The sequence below is a fragment of the Medicago sativa genome, chromosome 6 (genome assembly GCF_051527215.1).
Source record: "Medicago sativa cultivar Bolivia chromosome 6, Bolivia_mono, whole genome shotgun sequence".
NCBI lineage: Eukaryota > Viridiplantae > Streptophyta > Magnoliopsida > Fabales > Fabaceae > Medicago > Medicago sativa.
The window spans coordinates 7349918-7371535 of NC_140754.1; the positions used below are offsets into that span (position 1 = coordinate 7349918).

A 21618-nucleotide genomic window follows, 5' to 3' on the forward strand; every position below is an offset into this window, starting at 1 on the left:
TGACAAAATATGGTTGGCTCCTTCGATATTTAAAGAAAGGATGGACGTATTGTTAAGGACTTCCATAAACACTTTTTTTTTGAAAGGACTTCCATAAACACTATAAATGGTGAAGAAACTATAAAAAGAAAGGCACTAACTCATTGGACAGATAGTAGTTAAAGAAACCATGAGTTGATCCTACTTGTTCGTTGTTTTTCTTTTCATTCAATTATTTATTTTGAAGAAAAGGGTTTTTGAAAAGTTATCTTTTAAAAAAAAAAAATCAAAAAACTATCCAATGACATACAATGATACAATAGAGAAATTTATTTGTATATAATAATAGAATAAATAATATACAAATAAAACATTTTCACGCATAAGAATAAAGTGTGAGAATACTCTTGGATTGGTTTGGTGGTCTTAACTTGAGATCTTAGAATGTGCTCCTAAATTTAGATGGCCTGATTTAATTTCTTCACAAAAAAATAATAGTGTGACTAATGTTTTATTGAAAAAAATTGGGCAAGATCGACGTTTTTATTAATTATACAGTCTCATTTAATAATATTATAGTCAATACACAATAATAAATTTTAATTATTGTAAAACAAAATAATGAAAATTTAATTAAAATGACATAATTTAATTAATGGGCAGCTGATTTATGGCCCAAGGGGATTGAAATCCATCAGTGCACTGATACCGACTATTAATGATACCGACTATTAATCCATCAGAGGATCCACAATATAGAAATTCATTTTTGGGTAGTTATATAGATCAAACGTGTATATATCACTTATTTATAATTTTAGTGAGAGGATGATAGCCGAGTGAAGATAGAGAAGATTGTATAGCTCAAAAAACAATTACAAAATATTTTACTCTCTTCTCCCTTAATGACATTTGTTAAACCCGAAATCTAAACTTTTAGATAAAAAAAACCTGTCTTTTTACTATATATCAAACTCATTGAATAAATTATAAAATATTATACTCTCTCCAATCTCAAATATAAGGAAAAAAAAATAAGAAAAAAAAGTCAAACAAAATTGATATACTTGATTCATATTTTTAATAAGATAGCATAAACGTTTTTTGCCTTTTTTTTTTCTTTCTTATCTTTAAGACAGAGTAGTATCAACGGAAAAGATTAATTATTGACTAAAAAACCAACTAGTAGTGCCCATTAGTGCACTAATACCGACTAGATCCATTAGTGCCCGAGTGTATAGACTATTAATAGTCAATAGATGTTAAAATAGTAAAAAAGAAAACAGCCATACATGTTAATGCCATAAACTATATTTGAATTGTGAAAAAGAACTATAATTATTGACATTTTTTTGGTCAAGAATTATTGACTATTCTACATCAACGAAAAATATTAATTGTTGACTAAAAAAAACCAATTAATTATGATGCCATTTTTTTTTGTACAAATTATGACGCCATTTTACACACATAAATGTTTGTATATCTTTGTGAGATTATATTGAATGTATTAAAGTTTTTTTGAATTAAGGAGAATTGAAGAGAAGATATCAAAGTAGAATGGAGAAATACAAGGTTGCAATGTTGTTGCATTGGGCATTTTTTGTTGCACGAGCAATATCACTTTCAGAAACTGAAATTGAAGCCAAATTGAAACTCCATAACAGGCCTGCAGTGAAAACCATCAAGGTATGAAATTTGGTAACGTTTCCATTGAAGAATATCCATTTTGTAAAATTTCAATTTATTACATTATTTTTCCGTTTTTTTTTTGTACATTTATATATCCAATTTATCACATGTTTTTACGTTATTTGAATGACTTTTGTTGTTATATTTTGTGAAATTTCCATTGGACATCTCTCTCAATTATGTAACATATGGCTTTAAATTTTGAGTTAGATTTTGGGAGCCATTATTTGGGAGTTTAGGAATGAATAACACTTCAATCTCAATTATGAAATAGTCTCTATGAACATACTTCAATTGATAAAGATGTTGCACTATGCTGTGTTCATGATTCGAATCCCAGATTTCTCATTTATTTACCTTAAATATGAATTTCTAATCGTTAGACTACTTAACCAAAAATAAGGATTAACACTTCGACCTATCATATTCTTTCAACATTATGTTTTAAAGTATTTGGATTTATTGGATTTGAAGCGCTACTTAAGAAATGACTTTTTTATGCAGAGTGAAAATGGAGATATTATTGATTGCGTTGACATTTACAAACAACCTGCTTTTGATCATCCGGCCTTAAAAAACCACAAAATTCAGGTGCATTATTGTAACCCCCGCGTTCCTTATTACTTGTTGTTGTTGTTATGATATTTTCTCTCATTCTTCTCATACTATTCAATTTTTTAATCTTTTTATTTAACGAACCGTTTGTACAGAAAATACCCACATTTTTTAAAGAATCACAACATTCAAGCAGAAAATACACTTCCAAAAAAAACTTTAAGTTATCCCAAACATGGCATAAAAGTGGAAGGTGTCCAAAAGGAACTGTCCCCATTCGAAGAATTCAAAAGCAGGACTTATTGAGAGTTGCGTCGCTAGACCGCTTTGGATTAAAACAGTCATCATCGTTTGTGAATTCAACAAACACCACAATCTCGAATTTCTCCAAACTTAGTGGTTCCTCCAACGTTGTTTCAGAAGATCATTCGGTATGTACATTTTATGATTAATTTTGTTAATATACTAGTACTAGTATGTATGTATGTATGCACATATTATAATATCTAACTTTGATTTGTTAATCAATGGTTACGGACAACACTTTCAAAACCTTGTTTCTAAGTGTTAACTTTTTTTGATAAATAAGTTCTATCATTTCTATTGCTCTGTATTGATAACATTATAATGAATGGTTATAAATGGGTTATGGTGATGTGATCATGCAGGGAGTACATCTTGCAGCATCAGGATCAAATTTTATTGGTGCAGAAGCAGATATTAATGTTTGGAATCCAAAGGTTGACCTGCCAGATGATTCCACCACTGCTCAAATTTGGCTGAAGGCTGGAAATGGTAATGAGTTTGAAAGCATTGAAGCTGGTTGGATGGTTAGTGCTTTCTTTGTTGTTTCTCAAATAGTTATATATAGGGAAAATAGTGATTTTCGTCCTTGAATGGGTAACGAATTGCTACCATAGTCCTTTCATTAGCGAAAATAAAATACAAAATATTTCCTGATTGTGCAATTTGGCAGTCAAAATAGTCATTGACGTTAAAATGTTTCCTTTAACGTCATGGTCTTGGAGCTCTTGAAGAGTTAAAGCGTGTAGGGTTAATGCTTCTTGATTGGAAATAGGACCATTTGTTCTCGTTAGAGACTATTTTGACTAACGGAATGCATAATCACCATTAAAATGAAAGCTTATATATTTTTGATCATGTTTATAAATTTTTATGTACATATATAATTATTTGATATGTCATTGAAACATATCAAGATTAATAACTTATGAAATTTTATTAAACAATGTCAATCCTAACTTATCTCAATAACATATCAAATGATATTAAATTTAAGTAAAAATTTTCACATATGTTCTATATGATATAAATTCTCAATTAAGCTGTAAATTTTGTTATACATGTGAATAATATAATGAATAATAATGTGTAAGTTAAGTCACATGAACATAACAAATTCTCTATGTTGATTTTAGGTGAATCCAGGGTTATATGGCAACCATGACACACGACTATTTAGCTACTGGACTGTAAGTGCTTTTTTAATTGAAATATCAATCATGTCAATTTTTTTTTTAGTAATTTCAAATCTTAGTTGTTATGTATAACCACAAAATTGAAAGGGGTAATTGATTAAACATTTTTTTTAATAAATTCTACTCTGATACAGAAAGATTCATATAAATCAACAGGATGTTTTGATCTCACTTGCTCTGGATTTGTGCAAACATCCAACACAGTTGCTCTTGGTGGTGGCATAAACCCCATATCATCTTACTCTGGTCAACAATCCTCTCTTAATATAAGAATCTCCTATGCTGGTGAAAACTCAATTTTGACCTTTAATTAATGTTTGACACGTGTCCAATTTGAGGGTAAATGTTGTCCTAAATTTGCTTTTTGCAACCAAATCATTTCTGTTTGCAGCAATTCAGTTTGTTTGCCTTTTACAACACCTTTTCCTTGAGAAGTAACTAAATATTTGCCTTTTACAAAACAAATCCACTTTGAGAGGATATGTGGTTACAAGTTTGCACGGTTACCAATATTTACAGATTGGAATAATGCTTGGCTGTCAAATTTATTTTGGCTCTCAAATTTGAAATTCAAATTTATTTTGCTCAAACATAAGTTTCCCACAAATTTCAATCTTTCTTCACACTATTTATCTCTTTTTCAGTTTCTTTCTCTCTCTGCATCTCTTTCATTTCAAATTGCATTTGACTCCTTCCTTTTTGCTTTCATTTTCCTCCCTCTTTTGTAATTGTAAACTTCAATATCTAATAATTTTTTTTTGCAGATAGCTTGAAAGATATACATCTCTGCACAACAAAGAAGAAGGAAACGGGTAAGTAAAAGACAATAACACCAATTTTTTTGCCTACACATATGCATTCTTCATTATTATTTTTTATTTTGTTCATATCATCTTTAACATACTACCATGTTATTTCTTACATTTTCTTGCTTAGGTTCATTAGCACACATATTACACATAAATGATAATCTTATACATATTTTCATTCTTCCTTACATGTAAAAGAAGCTTTTGTTTTTCTTCAACTTCAATATCAAAATTGTACAAAAAGATTTGAAGAGAATCTAGAAGGAAAAAAGATGCAAGTAAACACTCCAACTCAAGAAGAAGGAAACAGGTAAGTAAAAGACAATAACCGATTTTTTGACCTACACATGCATTCTTCATTATTATTTTTTTAGTTCATATCATCTTTAACATACTACTACCATGTTATTTCTTACTTTTTCTTGCTTAGGTTCATCAGCACACATATTATTCATAAAGGATAATCTTATATATATTTTCATTCTTCCTTACATGTAAAACAAGCTTTTATTTTTCTTCAACTATAAACACTCCAACACAAAATAACATCTATACTTCGGTAAAATACATTATAATTTCATTTGTAAGGAAAAAGAAATCCAGATCAATTGATTAACAAACAACAAGCATAAATAAATGATGGGGAAGAGAGTTACCGTACCTTTATTTTCATATTCATTATTTGCACATTTCATCTTCAAATGAAGTTCTTCTGCAACAAATGTTTTTTTTTTGCAGGAAACCCGAATGATGTTGTCCCTCCAAGAAACTACAAAAAAAGACATGCCTAAATAAATGATGAGGAAACAACGGGAGAGAGTTCGAAAATAGTTTGATTATGAGAGTTTGATTTTGTGGACATTATGTATCAGTGTCTTTTATGTTGCTAATAAGATTGAAAAATATTAAATTTTGCAGGAAAGTTGAATGATGTTCTTATCACTTTAACAAACTGCAAAAAAAGGGATGCTTAAATACAAGATAAAGGAAAACCGAGAAGAGTTTGATTAGTATATTCTTGTGTGATTTTATATTGTTTTGATTCTGTTCATATCATCTTTAACAAACTACCATGTTTTTTTTTCTTTTGCTTAGGTTCGTCACCCCACACATACTACTTACAAATCATTTTTTATGTAACTTTTTCAATTCTTTTTCTTCTTCAATACACAAGGACAAGGATAAGTAAAGTACAAATAACACCAATTTTTTATCTACACATGCATTCATCATTCTTTTTTTTTTTTTTTTAATGTTGTTCATATCATCTTTAACAAACAACCATGTTTTTTTTCTTAGGTTCATCACCACACATATACTACATAAACGATAATCTTTTATCTAAATTTTTCAATGTGTTTTTTCTTCAATAGATGTAGTATATATGTGGTGATGAACCGACAAGGACAAAGGTAAGTAAAAGACAATAACACCAATTCTTTATCTACACATATGCATTCTCCATTATTTTTCTATTTTTTTCATATCATCTTTAACAAACTACCATACCAAATTTTTCACTTGCTCTGTACTGATTCTGTTAGTATAGAATGAAAGTATTTCAACTTCAAAAAAAATAATACCACCATATTTTTTTTCTTAGGTAGAAGTAAAACAAGCTTCTATTTTTCTTCAACTTCATTTTCAAAATTCTACAAAAATATTTGAAAAGAATTTAGAAACTAAATTGAACATAAAAGAGAACAAACTACAAGAATAAATAAATGATGAGGAAAATGGTTACTTTACCTTTTTGTTGATATTATATTTGCATATCTCATAACAAATGTTATTTGTCCAGGAAACTCGAATGATGTTGTTGTCCCTCCAGAAAACTACAAAGAAAGACATTCCTAAGTAAATGATGAGGAAATAGTTTGATTATGAGAGTTTCAATATGATATGTTTTTTGTGTGATTATAATTGTTATGAAAAACAGAGATATATAAGAAAAGAGTTTAGTTGTGGTGCATACAAATAGACCACAATGGCTTGAAAACAAAATTTACAAGTTAACTATTTTTTTTTTTTTTGAGAATTTGAATTGATAGAAACATGGAATGGAATGAGTTGATAAATAAATATTTGATTTGTCATTGATGAGGGAGATGAATTTGGTTTGGTAGAAAAATAGAAATAAATAGTTGATTTGTATGCAATTTCAATTCAATGTCAGACCAAAAAACACAATGTGTTTGCAAAAGAGAGATGAAGAAGGAAAGGCTTTTGAACTTACAATAACATTATCAGAGATATAAATCTATGTCATCACCAGTACAAACAATGGTGATTTTAAACATAGAAACAAAATGAAGTAAAAATTATAATTATTATTTTCTGTAAAATATTTGTTAAAATTATTATTTTTTATTTGAAAAAAAAAAATACCAAATGAAATCTGGGTATACATACATACTCATTTGAAAGAAAAAAAATATAAACATAATAATAAATAACAAAATTTAAAATGAATCATTTATTTTTTCATTAATAAGTTAAAATCTGTTTTTACTATCCACATAAATCAATTAAATGATAGAAAAAAAATATTAAATACAGTTTACACATGAAATTAAAAAAAAATCTGTTTTTTCTATCATGTAAACAAACCTACTTAGTTCTTAAACAATAGTTTTCATTTCAAGGAATTTGCAATATAAAAGGTTCTTTATCAAAGATTCGGTAAAAGTATTAACAAAAGAATACCAGTAGTAATAGATCTAAATAAAATCCTAAAACAGATTCATAAATCTACAAAATAATATTCTTACATCTCTTGAAGATACAAGAAAATCGCATCAAATTTCATCTTCTGAATTTGTTGCATGTTTGATGAAGCTATTGCTGTTGTCTCCAAAAACAGTTGCTCCGTCCTTAATTTTTGTGGGTTTTGTTGTGGATGTTAAGAGTAAGTAAAGTATCAGTTTGATTTTTTACATTGGAGGCTCACGGTGGCAGCAAAATCGGTGAAATAAAAAAGGGTGTTTTATAAAGAATGGAGAGATTAGTATAGTTGTGGTGGTGGTGCATCCAAATGTTGGCCGGAAACCTCATTTTTAAAAATGAGAAATTCTCAAGCTATTTCCTTTTGAAAATCTAATTTGATAGAAAGATAGAGGAGAATGAGGTGATGAATAATATGTAAAAAAAAATTAGTAAAGGTCGCCGGAAAGATGTAGATCTGGTCAGAAGTTGCGTTGACGGTGGTTCATGGTGGAGGAGAAAAAGATACGGATGGGGAGAGAGAGTGGGAGGGACGATTGAAATGAAATGGAGAAGAAAAAGATCTGATATGTTAAAAATAAAAAATTTATTAAATAAAATTAAATAAAAAAAATTAAAAACTAGAGAGAGACGTGTGAGGATTTGAGAAAGTGAATAGAATGTGTAGAGATTTGAAGTGGGGTGGTAGGCACGTGTTGTGTGGAACAAAATTTTTAAACTAGCATTAAAACAAATTTATAATTAATTAATATTTTTTAATGGGACAATTAAATAATGAATACAACAACAACTAAATTTTATTCCACTAAGTGGGGTCGGCTACATAGATCAAATGACGTCATAGTGTTCTATCAAAAACCATATTTGGATCTAACTTATTGACCTCTAAATAAAGAATAAATTTCCAATTTAATTTATGTCTTTGTAAGTCATTCTCAGGATTTTATTAATATTTCAAAAATAATTTTTATCAAAATTTTCTCAATTAAATCTTTATCTTTGTGTTTTGTCACACAACGAGTTGCTTAATTGATAAACTTTTGACAAAAGTCGAGGGTATTTTGAAATATTATTAAAAGTTCTATATGTCATTTGAATTTTCGTCCATGAAATTACTCATACCATGGATGATAAAGGCCACTGAATTTGCAATAAAAGGTCTTAAGAGATCAACTTATTTATTTCAAAGAAACCAACAAACTAGGTATATGGTACACAAGAGAAATCAAATCAGTGTTGAATTAGTACTGAATAAATAATAAATTAATAGTTGATTTGTTATTGATGTGTGGTTAAATGTTATGACATACATCCCGTGAGAGTAGTTGAGAAATCTGATGTGCGATGACCAAACTTTCTTTTTATCATTTCCATATATTAAATGAATAAAAGAGTTTTAATTTCTGACAAAAAATAAAGTGGTGAAAATTAATTTTTTTGGTATAATCTGAGTTGTGATTTCTTACCAAAAAATTGAGTGGTGATAATTATATTTTTGTGGTATAATGTGTCGAAGGAACTTTGTTTTAGATTTCAATTAAACTTCAGACCAAAAAACACATGGTAGGTACAAAAGAGAGAAAAGGAAAGAGGAGAACTTACAATAGCATTAACCGAACTTAAATTCGTGTCATTACCACCAAAAAAGAATGGTGATTTTAAACCATAATGTCTAAGCAAGATGAGAGACAAAACGAGAGGGTCGATCAGAATTTTGTTGAAATAAAGTTCAGAGTCAACCATAGTATCTGCAATGAACGGTAATAAACTATTAGCAACACAAGAAACTCAAATTTTCTCAGGAAATCGATAATCTTCGGGTATGGACTAGACAAGGAATAAGGTCTCAATGAAACACTAGAAAGACACTTAGAAAGACACATATTAAGGTCTCAACCTACTTCTTTAAATATATTGATAATATATTTAACAAATTGTACAAAAAAAATAACATTATTGTTCTTTAAATTAAGAAGATGATGAAGAAGAAACATAGATCCAAAAACATTTTTAAGAAGGAAAAAAAAAAGATAAGTTGTCATTGACCAAACTAATCTTGATCTACATGACAAGCTGTCATTTAAAAATATTGTTCATGCTAAAATGTTTAAACTATTTAGACTATCATATTGCCTAATTCTTTAAAGATATCAAATAATTATCGAACATGTGTATAAATTAAGTAATTTTATTTTTTACAATTGTGTTTTTTTAGTTCACAACCACACGTGTGAACCCCGGACACCCCACTTATTCAAAAAATTGTCAAAAAAGAAACCACACGTGTGTATAATCCCTCAAAAAAAAAAAACCACACGAGCTAAGTCTCCGGTGATAAAAATTTGGAAATAATTGTTATAAACATTACAAGTTGCCACTTTCTTTATTCAAAAAAAAAAAAAGTTGCCACTTCTTAAAATTTATAATTAATTATTATACAAATTTCATTATCTCCCATATTTTAAATTTGGCAAACATATTCCAAATCTAATAAGTCGATATTTTTTTTGGAGAAAAATTATATAAGTTGATATCATTATTATTTTTTTGGTGGTGTCCGGGATTTGAACCCCGGATTATTATACACGGGACATGTCGACATTGACAAAAAATTTAAAATAATTATTATACACGAGCTAAGTCTCCGGTGATAAAAATTTGGAAGTAAATTTTTTTTTTTTGACAAAAGAAATAATTGTTATAAACATTACAAGTTGCCACTTCTTAAAATTTATAATTAATTATTATACAAATTTCATTATCTCCCTTATTTTAAATTTGGCAAACATATTCCAAAATCTAATAAGTCGATATTGGTTTTTGGAGAAAAATTATATAAGTTGATATCATTATTGTTTTTTTGGTGGTGTCCGGGATTCGAACCCCGGATAATTATACACGGGACATGTTGACATTGATAAAAAGTTGAAAATAATTATTATACACGAGCTAAGTCTCCGGCGATAAAAATTTGGAAATAATTGTTTTTTTTTGACAAAAAAATAATTGTTATAAACATTACAAGTTGCCACTTCTTAAAATTTATAATTAATTATTATACAAATTTCCTTATCTCCCTTATTTTAAATTTGGCAAACATATTCCAAAATCTAATAAGTCGATATTGTTTTTTGGAGAAAAATTATATAAGTTGATATCATTATTGTTTTTTTGGTGGTGTCCGGGATTCGATCCTTATCTCCCTTATTTTAAATTTGACAAACATATTCCAAAATCTAATAAGTCGATATTGTTTTTTGGAGAAAAATTATATAAGTTGATATCATTATTGTTTTTTTGGTGGTGTCCGGGATTCGAACCCTAGATTATTATACATGGGACATGTTGACATTGATAAAAAATTTAAAATAATTATTATACATGAGCTAAGTCTCCGGTGATAAAAATTTGGAAATAATTGTTATAAACATTACAGGTTGCCACTTCTTAAAATTTATAATTAATTATTATACAAATTTCCTTATCTCCCTTATTTTAAAATTGGCAAACATATTCCAAAATCTAATAAGTCGATATTGTTTTTTGGAGAAAAATTATATAAGTTGATATCATTATTGTTTTTTTGGTGGTGTCCGGGATTCGAACCCCAGATTATTATACATGGGACATGTTGACATTGATAAAAAATTTAAAATAATTATTATACACGAGCTAAGTCTCCGGTGATAAAAATTTGGAAATAATTGTTTTTTTTGACAAAAGAAATAATTGTTATAAACATTACATGTTGCCACTTCTTAAAATTTATAATTAATTATTATACAAATTTCCTTATCTCCCTTATTTTAAATTTGGCAAACATATTCCAAAATCTAATAAGTCGATATTGTTTTTTGGAGAAAAATTATATAAGTTGATATCATTATTGTTTTTTTGGTGGTGTCCGGGATTCGAACCCCAGATTATTATACATGGGACATGTTGACATTGATAAAAAATTTAAAATAATTATTATACACGAGCTAAGTCTCCGGTGATAAAAATTTGGAAATAATTGTTTTTTTTGACAAAAGAAATAATTGTTATAAACATTACATGTTGCCACTTCTTAAAATTTATAATTAATTATTATACAAATTTCCTTATCTCCCTTATTTTAAATTTGGCAAACATATTCCAAAATCTAATAAGTCGATATTGTTTTTTGGAGAAAAATTATATAAGTTGATATCATTATTGTTTTTTTGGTGGTGTCCGGGATTCGAACCCCGGATTATTATATACGGGACATGTTGACATTGATAAAAAAATTTAAAATAATTATTATACAAGAGCTAAGTCTCCGGTGATAAAAATTTGGAAATAATTGTTTTTTTTGACAAAAGAAATAATTGTTATAAACATTACAAGTTGCCACTTCTTAAAATTTATAATTAATTATTATACAAATTTCCTTATCTCCCTTATTTTAAAATTGGCAAACATATTCCAAAATCTAATAAGTCGATATTGTTTTTTGGAGAAAAATTATATAAGTTGATATCATTATTGTTTTTTTGGTGGTGTCCGGGATTCGAACCCCGGATTATTATACACATGACATGTTGACATTGATAAAAAATTTAAAATAATTATTATACACGAGCTAAGTCTCCGGTGATAAAAATATGGAAATAATTGTTTTTTTTTTTGACAAAAGAAATAATTGTTATAAACATTACAAGTTGACACTTCTTAAAATTTATAATTAATTATTATACAAATTTCCTTATCTACCTTATTTTAAATTTGGCAAACATATTCCTAAATCTAATAAGTCGATATTGTTTTTTGGAGAAAAATTATATAAGTTGATATCATTATTGTTTTTTTGGTGGTGTCCGGGATTCGAACCCCGGATTATTATACACGGGACATGTTGACATTGATAAAAACTTTAAAATAATTATTATACACGAGCTAAGTCTCCGGTGATAAAAATTTAGAAATAATTGTTTTTTTTTTTTGACAAAAGAAACAATTGTTATGAACATTACAAGTTGCCACTTCTTAAAATTTATAATTAATTATTATACAAATTTCCTTATCTCCCTTATTTTAAATTTGGCAAACATAATCTAATAAGTCGATATTGTTTTTTGGAGAAAATTTATATAAGTTGATATCATTATTGTTTTTTTGGTGGTGTCCGGGATTCGAACCCTGGACCTTACCAACTGAGCTAACCTCACAGGGACATATAACATTTTTTTTTGAAAGAATATAACATTATTGTTTAAACTTTTATATACATTTTTTTTTTCATTTTTTAAACAATTGGTTTTTTAATACAACTTTTTTTAATCTATTTTCTATACTTTTCAAAGTTAATAATAATTAACCTTTAAATGGTCTAAATTTAAAATGTTAACAAATGCATATTGTCAAGTTCTAACTACAAAAAATCATCCACGACCAACCAGTACCCGTGCGGATGCACGGGTATGTTACTAGTATGAATTAAATATTGGAATATTCTTGGTAATTATAACAACATTATTTTCTTATATTCATTTCATTTCATCACATATGCATATATGCTATTGACACTCAAATAATTTCATAGCTAGAATGACTGATTTTTCTAAAAAGTGCACATGCTATGTTTTTTCTAGAAATAATGGTGGGGTTTTAATTGTCCCATTTCTAGAAAGAAAAAAAAAACATAGCATGTGCACAAATGTTTATGTATTACGTCTTCGTGAACTTAACTCGGTTGGTAGAGACAATGCATAATATATGCAAAATCTGATGTTCGAACCCCGACCACTAAAAAAAATGTTTATGTCTTACAATTGACCTAGATAGATTTTTTCATAACACTTGAATAGATGTTTATTAATCTAATATTTTTTTTCCTATGTTGTGATTTTAGGATGAGTTAGGGCATTGGTGGCTTAAAGAGAGTCATGACATACCTATAGGTTATTGGCCTGTTGAATTATTTACCTCTTTGAAACATAGTGCCACATTGGTTCAATGGGGTGGACAAGTTTTCAGTTCACAAGTCAAAAAATCTCCCCACACAAAAACACAGATGGGTAGTGGACATTTGGCAGATGGTAAATTTGGTCAAGCATGTTATATACGTAATATAAGGATTAAGGATAATTCACTTATGCTTAAATATCCAGAATCTATAAATGTAGCTTCTCAAGAACCTAATTGTTATAGTGCTTTTAATGATGAAGATGTACAAGAACCAACCTTTTATTTTGGAGGACCTGGACAAAGTTCCTCTTCTTGTCCTTGAATTTTCATTGTAATTTTAGTATAGGAGATAGTCTTACATAGACACAAATATAAAAAAAAATTATTTAGACAGACATGTAGTAACATTCTCTATTTTTTTCCCTGACAGCTAGTAGATTTAAAATTATTTTTTTATCATGTTTTTGTCATTTGTTGTACATTCATGACTTTGGACTTCGACGAGAAAAAACAAATATTCGGTTCTTTGTGAAATTTAAAAATTAAGAAAAAATATGGTGAATTAGTGTTCTTTATTGTCATTTTTAATCCATGATGGTGAATCAGATACATGAAAATATGCTTTAAAGTGTCTTTCGTTGCCTCATTTGTAATCTTTTTAATAAATATCTCCAACTTTTGCAAGTTAATCGTCTAACCAAATATTTCCTCGTAAGTCTTCAAAGTACTAGAGAAGAAATTTTTCTCGCTTCCTTTGCCTTACGAAATGGAAAACAATCATCAACAAATAAAAGATGTGCTAGAAGAAGTATTCCCCAACACACCTTGATCCCATGGATATCCCCACGAGCCTTTAGTCTCTTCAAGAGAACAGACACATCCGACACATATGATAAAAAGATACATAGATAGAAGGTCACACATGTTGCAATCCACTACCCGAGTTTTGTAAACCAATATTATCATCATTAACAAACACTCGCTACTTCACATTAATTATACACATACCCACTAAGTTAATCCTCTTCTCGTGAAAACCCATCTTTCTCATCATACTTTGAACAAAAATTAAGCTTACTCTATCATACGCCCTACTGATTGCAAACACAATAAGGACATTATCAACAATCGATCTTTTTTCCACAACTTCAAACTATTCTTACACTTTGGTAAAACAATTTTAATTCTATTTGCAAGTACCTTAAATATGATCTTATATAGGATATTGCAAAGAGATATGAACTTGAGATCCGACGATTAAAAAAAACCATGTTTACTTCATATTACAAAGATTAATGTAATTATGATACTTAATTTTACTTTTTCTAAAATTCAAATTTTTTGGTCCCGCGTTTAACTTACATATTTGGCGTGATATCTTAATCTTAATAATATACAAATGTGAAGAAACAAATAAGGAAATTTTTTTGAACCAATCCAATGTGTCAAAATTCTAAGGCCTCTACAATAAATCATAATTTTTTATTGACTCATTTTATCATCACTTATAGTAATAGGACCACAAATAGGAAAAAAATTTGCTCCAATCCAATGTGTCAAAATTCTAAGCCTCCTACAATAAATCATAATTTTTTATAATCTCATTTTATCATCACTTATAGTAATAGGGACCACAAAACCATTTGAATTCTCACATGTTCACAATTAAAAATGCATCAATATTCACTTTAGAGCATAAACATTTTGAAGTGTTTATTTCCCTCCCAAAAACATCATTTTCGGGTGTATTATTAGGAAAAAAACAAATGTTTCATTTGATTTATGGCCCAATACACTCAGCCCAACACTAAAGTAGAACCCCTTTACAGATTTTTATCCAGACATTAATTGCAAAAAACGTAAGAGGGTTTGCTTTTCCCCTGTTCTCACGCTGCTGATGTCAAAATAAACCTTCAAAGTCAACAAACTTCAGCTAGGAGACAAACACCATAAATCTGCACAACCCTCAGACAAGTTTCACTCAATTCAAATTCAAATTTTGAATCCCCCCCCTCAACAAATCTCTCACTCTTTCTCTCTTTCTCTGTACGAATTCATTCTCTCTCTCTACGAATTCATTCTCTCCTCTTCCTCTTTTCCGCTCTCCTCTTCCTCTATTCCAATCGCAAATCGCTACCAGGTCGATTTTACGACCAAACACACGAACGACGACGGAGGTAAGAATTATGAATCCATTTTTCTTTTTAAATTCCTGAAGCGTGTTCATGTTCTAAACCCTAATTTCAATTTTTTCTTCTCCTGTAGTTCAGGAGACACGATTTTGAATCACTGTTCTTTAACAGCAATCCTTTTATTTGAAGGTAATCCGTGTCTATAGATAGTAGTGTTTATGGTTGAAATTTTGCTTTTCTTTGTTTTGAGTATCTGATTGATTGAACTTTGTATTTTTGGGTTTCTTAAAAGAGAAATGATGAAGAAGAAGGTTCTGAGAATCAAGAGATGAAGTCAATGATAATATGAGGTAGATTGTTCTCTAATTTATTTTACAAGTGTCATGAATATTTTTTGAAAATCATATGAATTAGATTGTTGTTGTTGTTGTTGTGCTATATTGTTGTTGCATGTTATAAGATGTTTAGATCTAAATAGTTATTTACATGTCATTTTCTTTGTGTAGTTGATATAGTAGACTAATGATGATATTTGGAATTGTTTTGAACAACAGTGGACCTAAAGTCACTGAAAATGAAATATGCAATGTGCAATCTATAGTTCTGTATCATCAACTACAACTATATTTTTTTTAAAACTTTAATTTCTAAATTGAAGCATTGTGACTGATAATATATTCACACTGAAGTGAATTTTGATAATATACACTTCTAGAAATTTTTGGAAAACTTTTGAATACCATTAGACAGTTTATATGTTATTAAGGTTGTCCTTTTATGTTGATGTGGAGTTCAATTGATCTTGGATGTCGAGTTTTGAGTATAGAGGTTGGCTATTAATTGTAACAATACATATTTTGGGTGGTTTTTTTTTATACTTTTGCTTAGTTTGTTTTTAGTATTTGATTGATTGAACTATTTGTTTTTTTGGTTTCTTAGGAGAGAAAGGGGTTCTACTTGAAGATGGTTCTGACAATAAAGATTTCAAATCAATGATGAAATGAGGTAGATTGTTCTCTAATTTGTTTTATAGTTTTTTTTTTTGAAAGAGTTTTATAGGTTTTATGAAATTAGATATATTGATGATCATATGAATTAGCTTTATTGAAGTGGAAACAATTCTTTGTGACTTTGTCATTATGTCTGTTTTGCAACAAAATTATATTTACCATTAAATCTTACCAAAAAAATATAAAGATTTCTAATCATATGGACTTTTGATTAAATGTGGAGTTATATTGGCATTAAACATTTTGAAGATTAAATCTCTAGAGTAATGACCATTGATTCAAGGTTTTTTTTTATCAATTGGTATTCTGCAAGTTTTCATCTGTTACATATGGACACGATTTGGAGAAATTGAGTGATAAGTTCTTTAAAAGCTAAATGAAAAAAATGAATACGGGACTTAATCAACTATACAAAATAATTAACTACGTAACTAATCTCTCTAAACTACTAACACCATTTCATTCTCATATTTATATTGTAGTTCATTCCTTATAATGGTTAGTGATTATAAAAAAAGTATAATGCAATAACATAACTTATTCCACCTTAGTTTTTGTTTCGCTGCTATTCTTTAACCTCTCTCTACTTTGTTGGTATATCTTATAAAGCATATAGTTGAACTTTGTGTAAACAAAAATGCTATCTAAATTTATGTTGTAAATGGAAGTTTATGCATTTCATTTTTTGTGTTTGCAGGAAGAGCAAAAAACTGAGCAAGTGATGATGGAAAGGAAAATAACGCTTCAAATCTTTGTCTCAACTCTCAACGTATTTCTTTTTCATGAATCTTCTAGGTTTGCCTCTTCTATATCCTCTATTGCAGAAGATATTTTGTTTAATTGGCTAGATCCATTTTGAATTTCATTATACTTTTTGGAGTTTTGTTTTTCAACGCATATGAGCCCCCCCTGTTTTCTTCAAACTTTATGACAAGAATGGATGAATAAGGTTTTTGTGATTTGAGTCTCATGGATGATAAATTATTATTTTTATTTTTTACTCATTTGTTTGATGCTTATAATTGAAAATGGATTTTACAAATATTCTGCTATAACACTTATTTATATGATATAGCCTTTTTTCTTTGCTTATCTTTTTATAATTTAATTATATTTTCTAAATTTTATTGGTCTTTGGCGTATGAGGGTTTGAATTTGAAGATTGTGGCATACATTTTTTGTTTTACCATTATATTTTGTATTAATTGTTTATGTTTCCAATTGAAGTATCAATTATTAAAACTTTTCTAAAACTGATGATAGTATGTGAAACTGCTGAGTATTTAAGGGGGCCAATCAAGTTATGTTCATGATTGACAATGTAATTGAATGGCTAATCTAAAAATTATTTGTTTGTGGCAGGGTAATCTGGAATTGAGAAAAGGAAAGTAAAGGTTGACATGGTGCTTTGTCTTCAATCTCATGACCTTCCTTTACACAATGTGAGTGGATATCTTGCTATAAACTTTTATGATTTATTTTTCATTAGAGGCTCCTCCTATCTTAAGTATGTAAATCACTAGAAAACTAGCTACTCTACATGAAGAGGTAAATTCTAAACACATAAACAAATAGGATCCCTTCACTATTAAAGTATGATGATGGTTGGTGAAGAGATAAATTCTAAACACATAAACAAATAGGATCCCTTCTCTATGTATTTAATATGAGTGGTGAATTGAAAAAGTAAATTCTAAACTCATGTATTTATGGGACTTCAAATTTAGGGGACGAGGATGTAATCTAAACTATTATCAAAATTAAAATGCAATCACTTTTTGAAAAATTAAGTCTCTTTTTGAGGGTTACTTTTGTCTTTATTTTTTTTAATGTGCCTGAATTTTCATTTTCATAACAACGATCTAACACTATGTTGATTTTTTTTTTATAGGTTCATTTCTTCTTTTCAATTCTAATGGAAAGGTAATATATTTTATATGTTGCTACTGTGTGTAAATTAAGATTGAACTGTGTTCTGAATTTTGCTAAGTTGGCTTTTCTAAATTTGTTTTATTGTTTGTATTGTATCCTTACTACCATTTTATTACCAAGTATCATCATATTTATTAGTTGCTTCATCTCTACAACTTGATTTGAGGTTGAAAGGGGATTTCATGTCAAAGTACTTTCTTTGAAAAATAGCATTGTTTGTATTTTTTTGTTAGGGCCACAATTTTTGTATTATTTTATCTTTTTTGGAACTGTATTTTGGAGAGACAAGGGGTAGTTGGATATGATCACACTATGACTATGGTCAATCTTTCTTCTTCTTCTATATTAAAGATTCTGCTTGGGGATTGAAATAATTGTCATGAAAATTGCATTAGTATTGAATCACGACCATTTTTAGGTTTATTTTAATCACAACTTTTTGGACTCTATATTTTATATAGTTTATATATATGTGCCTACTTCTTGCCGATGAGTAGTTTTGTTAATTCAGATTCCAAACAAATTCTATGAATATATTTTTTTATAAAAATGAAGTTTTTATGCTAGATATGCATTATAAATGTTCAAAGGTATATAACAGATATTGTTACCTCTATTTCGTATTGTGTTTTTAAATTTGACCCAAACATGTTGACCTCACTACATGAGTAATGCCAAGCTCTATTTGCTGACTTAGTTTTTCTTGACAAATAAAGGATCAAACATTGCAAATTGATTATGCTGTTTTTGCCACATTAACCGTTGAAGTTAGCTAGACTTTTATTGACCTACAATAATTTTGTCTTACCTTTCAGGATAGGCGTATGGTCCTGTTGTCAGTGCAATCCTTTTCACAAGGTAATTTGTTTACCTTTTTTTGTCAACGAGATTATTAATCAGTAATCAACTATAGTGATCTACTTTTCCGTGACATATGATTTTCAAATATTTACTAGAATCTTTTATTAAAGATTATGTCATATACCGTTGAAAGTTATTATGAAATTTAATTAGTAACCAAATCTTTTCTAAAAGGGATTGAAATATACTTTTGAGCTATACTTTGTATTAATATATTGTTAACTAAAGTTGACTGTCATGTCTAATGTTTCATATATCTGTCAAAGTTTAATTCATTATGAATTTGAAAACGACTTATCAAACTCAAGGGACTACTAGCAACTGTGAAACCGACTTATTAAAACCTATTTGAAACCGATGAGTATGTGAAATTGTCATGTGAAACTGATGAGTAGGTATAAGCCTAGAAAAATTAACAATTTACATCCCATGTTCTGACCTTACATGTATGTGTAACTGGCTCTTTGAGACCATCAAATATATATTTGGTTTTGTGAAATTCTCATATGAAACTCATGAGTATTTATTAGCCTAACAAAGTTAACTATCTCACATCCCATGTCCTTCTTTCAAAGGTTTTAATTTGAATGTTTGTGATTTGTATTAAGTTGATCCACTGAGTTTAAAATCTATTACCATTTCTTTGAGATTGGGATTTAGCCAAAAATTTAAAAATTTACATAATGTTGAAGTTCAAAATTTGAATCTAAATATGACGTCTCTTTCTTTTGGTTTTTTCTTTGATAATCTTTGTGTCTGGATATTTTGCTATAAAAGGGTAGTCTTTGATTGAATATAATTTTACACACATCTGAAAAGAAACGTATGTGTTACACACATGCACACATTGTGTATGCTGCTCTGTTAAATAACAAAAGCCCAACTTAAAGAGACATTGCTATAATTTTTCAATGCATATAGAAAGATAGGTAGATCTTAGAAGTGATTCTCACAACAATTGGTTATAAGATTTTTTGTTCTATAATTGTTGTGGTACATGTTCTGTTTTAGTTATTTAGTATCTTTATTCTCTAAGCAATTTTGACTAAGATGCAAATTTATGTATATTTGACTCTTCAAATATGTTACATTGATAGCATGTTTAAATCTGTTTTTCTTTTTCCCTTCAGTTCTTTGTCTTTCATTTAACAAAAATCAAACACTTAATTAATATGAATCATGCTCTACATTTAACGGCTTGCATGATAGACATTTCCAACATTTTGATAGGGTTATTTTATTTGCAATACATTATGACCGAAGAGAATGGAATAATTTGTTTATTGATGAAATAGTTTTATATATATATATATATATATATATATATATATATATATATATATATCTATTTCTTCCTATTGGTTATTTCTAATATTATTTATCGTTCTTCAATCATATTAGATATTTATCAGTTTGTTTATTCTGTTTTGACAGGTTATTTTCTAGGGTATTGAACTTATAAACATGGTGTTAGTCCAGCAATATAGTTACAACAAATTTATGTATAGATCATGAGTAATTTTTAATTTAAATTTTTAAACCAAAGTCATGTTGTTCTAATTCAAAATTGTATAGCGTATAGTTGATTTTGTGTTTCATATCACTGTAATATGTCTCTTATTCAATTATATGATTAAGTTAATGAACTATTGAAGAAAATATGCAAAATGGATATAAATTCATGCCCTATATAAGAAAGAATAATATAATGTAAAATACTACACGGGAGACTTTTGAAAGTATCGACTACTCTTTTGTGACATTTATAACATAAGTAGTCATTAATTATTATTGGTCAGGGATATGTAATTGCTTTAAATTAAATTGAACTATATGTCAAACGATGACATTTTTAATTTTATGAGGACAACATAATCCAATTTGTCTAACAACTGCATTATATGTTTGTATTTTAGTGGAACGTTCAAAATAATAATTTGTTAACGCCACAAAAAAAAAAATGTTTGCCCGTGCGTTGCACGGGTGGAAATACTAGTTTTTTACATTCCCAACCAATCACAAAACATTGTTTGTATCACTTAGGTTAGATTTAATTAAGAGAAATGATATTTGTAACAAGTGTCCGATCCTAATTTTCTAGTGAGAGATACTCCAACTTCTCTCTATACTTTCTTTCTCCTTCATTCATCGAGGAGGGGTTGTTTTATGTTATTTCTTTGACCTAGAATCACCCTTCTTCATCTTTTTCCCCTTTTCTTGGTTTTCACATATATCAAGTTTTTCCTTTTGTGTTTTTTGTGATTTCGTCGTCTAAGTGTGGCGTTGTGTTGTTCGTCGTTTGATTTCGCGTCTTATCGCGGTGGTCATTTAGTTCATATTGAAATATCGACATCAGTCAATTACAAATTCAATCAATGATTTGGTGTCAATGTTGCAGATCCAGAAACATGTGTATTTCAGTGACTTAGATTTTATAATACTATTTGTAGGCATTTTGCCGTTGTATGCTATTAACTTGGGTGCTGTGAGTTTG

At 28.5% G+C, this 21618-nt stretch overlaps 1 protein-coding gene and 2 long non-coding RNA genes across 7 annotated transcripts; 2 read left to right on the forward strand and 1 right to left on the reverse strand.

Annotated features, from left to right (window-relative positions):
* Window positions 1-1437: 1437 nt before the first annotated feature.
* Window positions 1438-13618, forward strand: LOC146912460 (protein neprosin-like). 5 transcript variants are annotated; one of them, XM_085720587.1, is made up of 8 exons: window positions 1438-1668; window positions 2176-2262; window positions 2382-2657; window positions 2895-3056; window positions 3666-3719; window positions 3860-3979; window positions 12713-12739; window positions 13134-13618. In XM_085720587.1, exons 1-8 carry the CDS (start codon window positions 1540-1542, stop codon window positions 13509-13511), a joined length of 1233 nt encoding a protein of 410 aa, XP_085576713.1. In that variant the 5' UTR covers window positions 1438-1539; the 3' UTR covers window positions 13512-13618. The 5 variants fall into 5 exon arrangements, 1 of the variants encoding a protein (XP_085576713.1); XR_015016490.1 differs by lacking the exons at window positions 12713-12739; window positions 13134-13618 and adding exons at window positions 4733-4844; window positions 5273-5547 and having other exon boundaries at window positions 1439-1668; window positions 3860-4541; XR_015016489.1 differs by lacking the exons at window positions 12713-12739; window positions 13134-13618 and adding exons at window positions 4733-4844; window positions 5273-5547 and having other exon boundaries at window positions 1439-1668; window positions 3860-4537.
* Window positions 4161-8025, reverse strand: LOC146912461 (uncharacterized). Its single transcript, XR_015016492.1, has 4 exons — window positions 7306-8025; window positions 6284-6369; window positions 5196-5303; window positions 4161-4511 (listed from the first exon to the last, which is right to left on the reverse strand). It is a non-coding gene; the product is annotated as an uncharacterized LOC146912461 (long non-coding RNA).
* A 1430-nt stretch (window positions 13619-15048) lies between the features above and the next one.
* Window positions 15049-20783, forward strand: LOC146912462 (uncharacterized). The gene is made up of 9 exons (XR_015016498.1): window positions 15049-15366; window positions 15455-15510; window positions 15614-15671; window positions 16261-16326; window positions 17029-17126; window positions 17694-17773; window positions 18223-18254; window positions 19079-19121; window positions 20559-20783. It is a non-coding gene; the product is annotated as an uncharacterized LOC146912462 (long non-coding RNA).
* The last annotated feature ends 835 nt before the right edge of the window (window positions 20784-21618 follow it).

What these genes read in the sequence shown, in the direction of transcription:
- LOC146912460 (XM_085720587.1), top strand. Translation starts at nt 1,540, where the DNA reads ATGGAGAAATACAAGGTTGCAATGTTGTTGCATTGGGCATTTTTTGTT. An exon ending in CTGCAGTGAAAACCATCAAG is followed by an intron (nt 1,669 to 2,175) that starts GTATGAAATTTG and finishes TTTTTTATGCAG; the next exon opens with AGTGAAAATGGAGATATTAT. An exon ending in TAAATATTGGAATATTCTTG is followed by an intron (nt 12,740 to 13,133) that starts GTAATTATAACA and finishes TTGTGATTTTAG; the next exon opens with GATGAGTTAGGGCATTGGTG.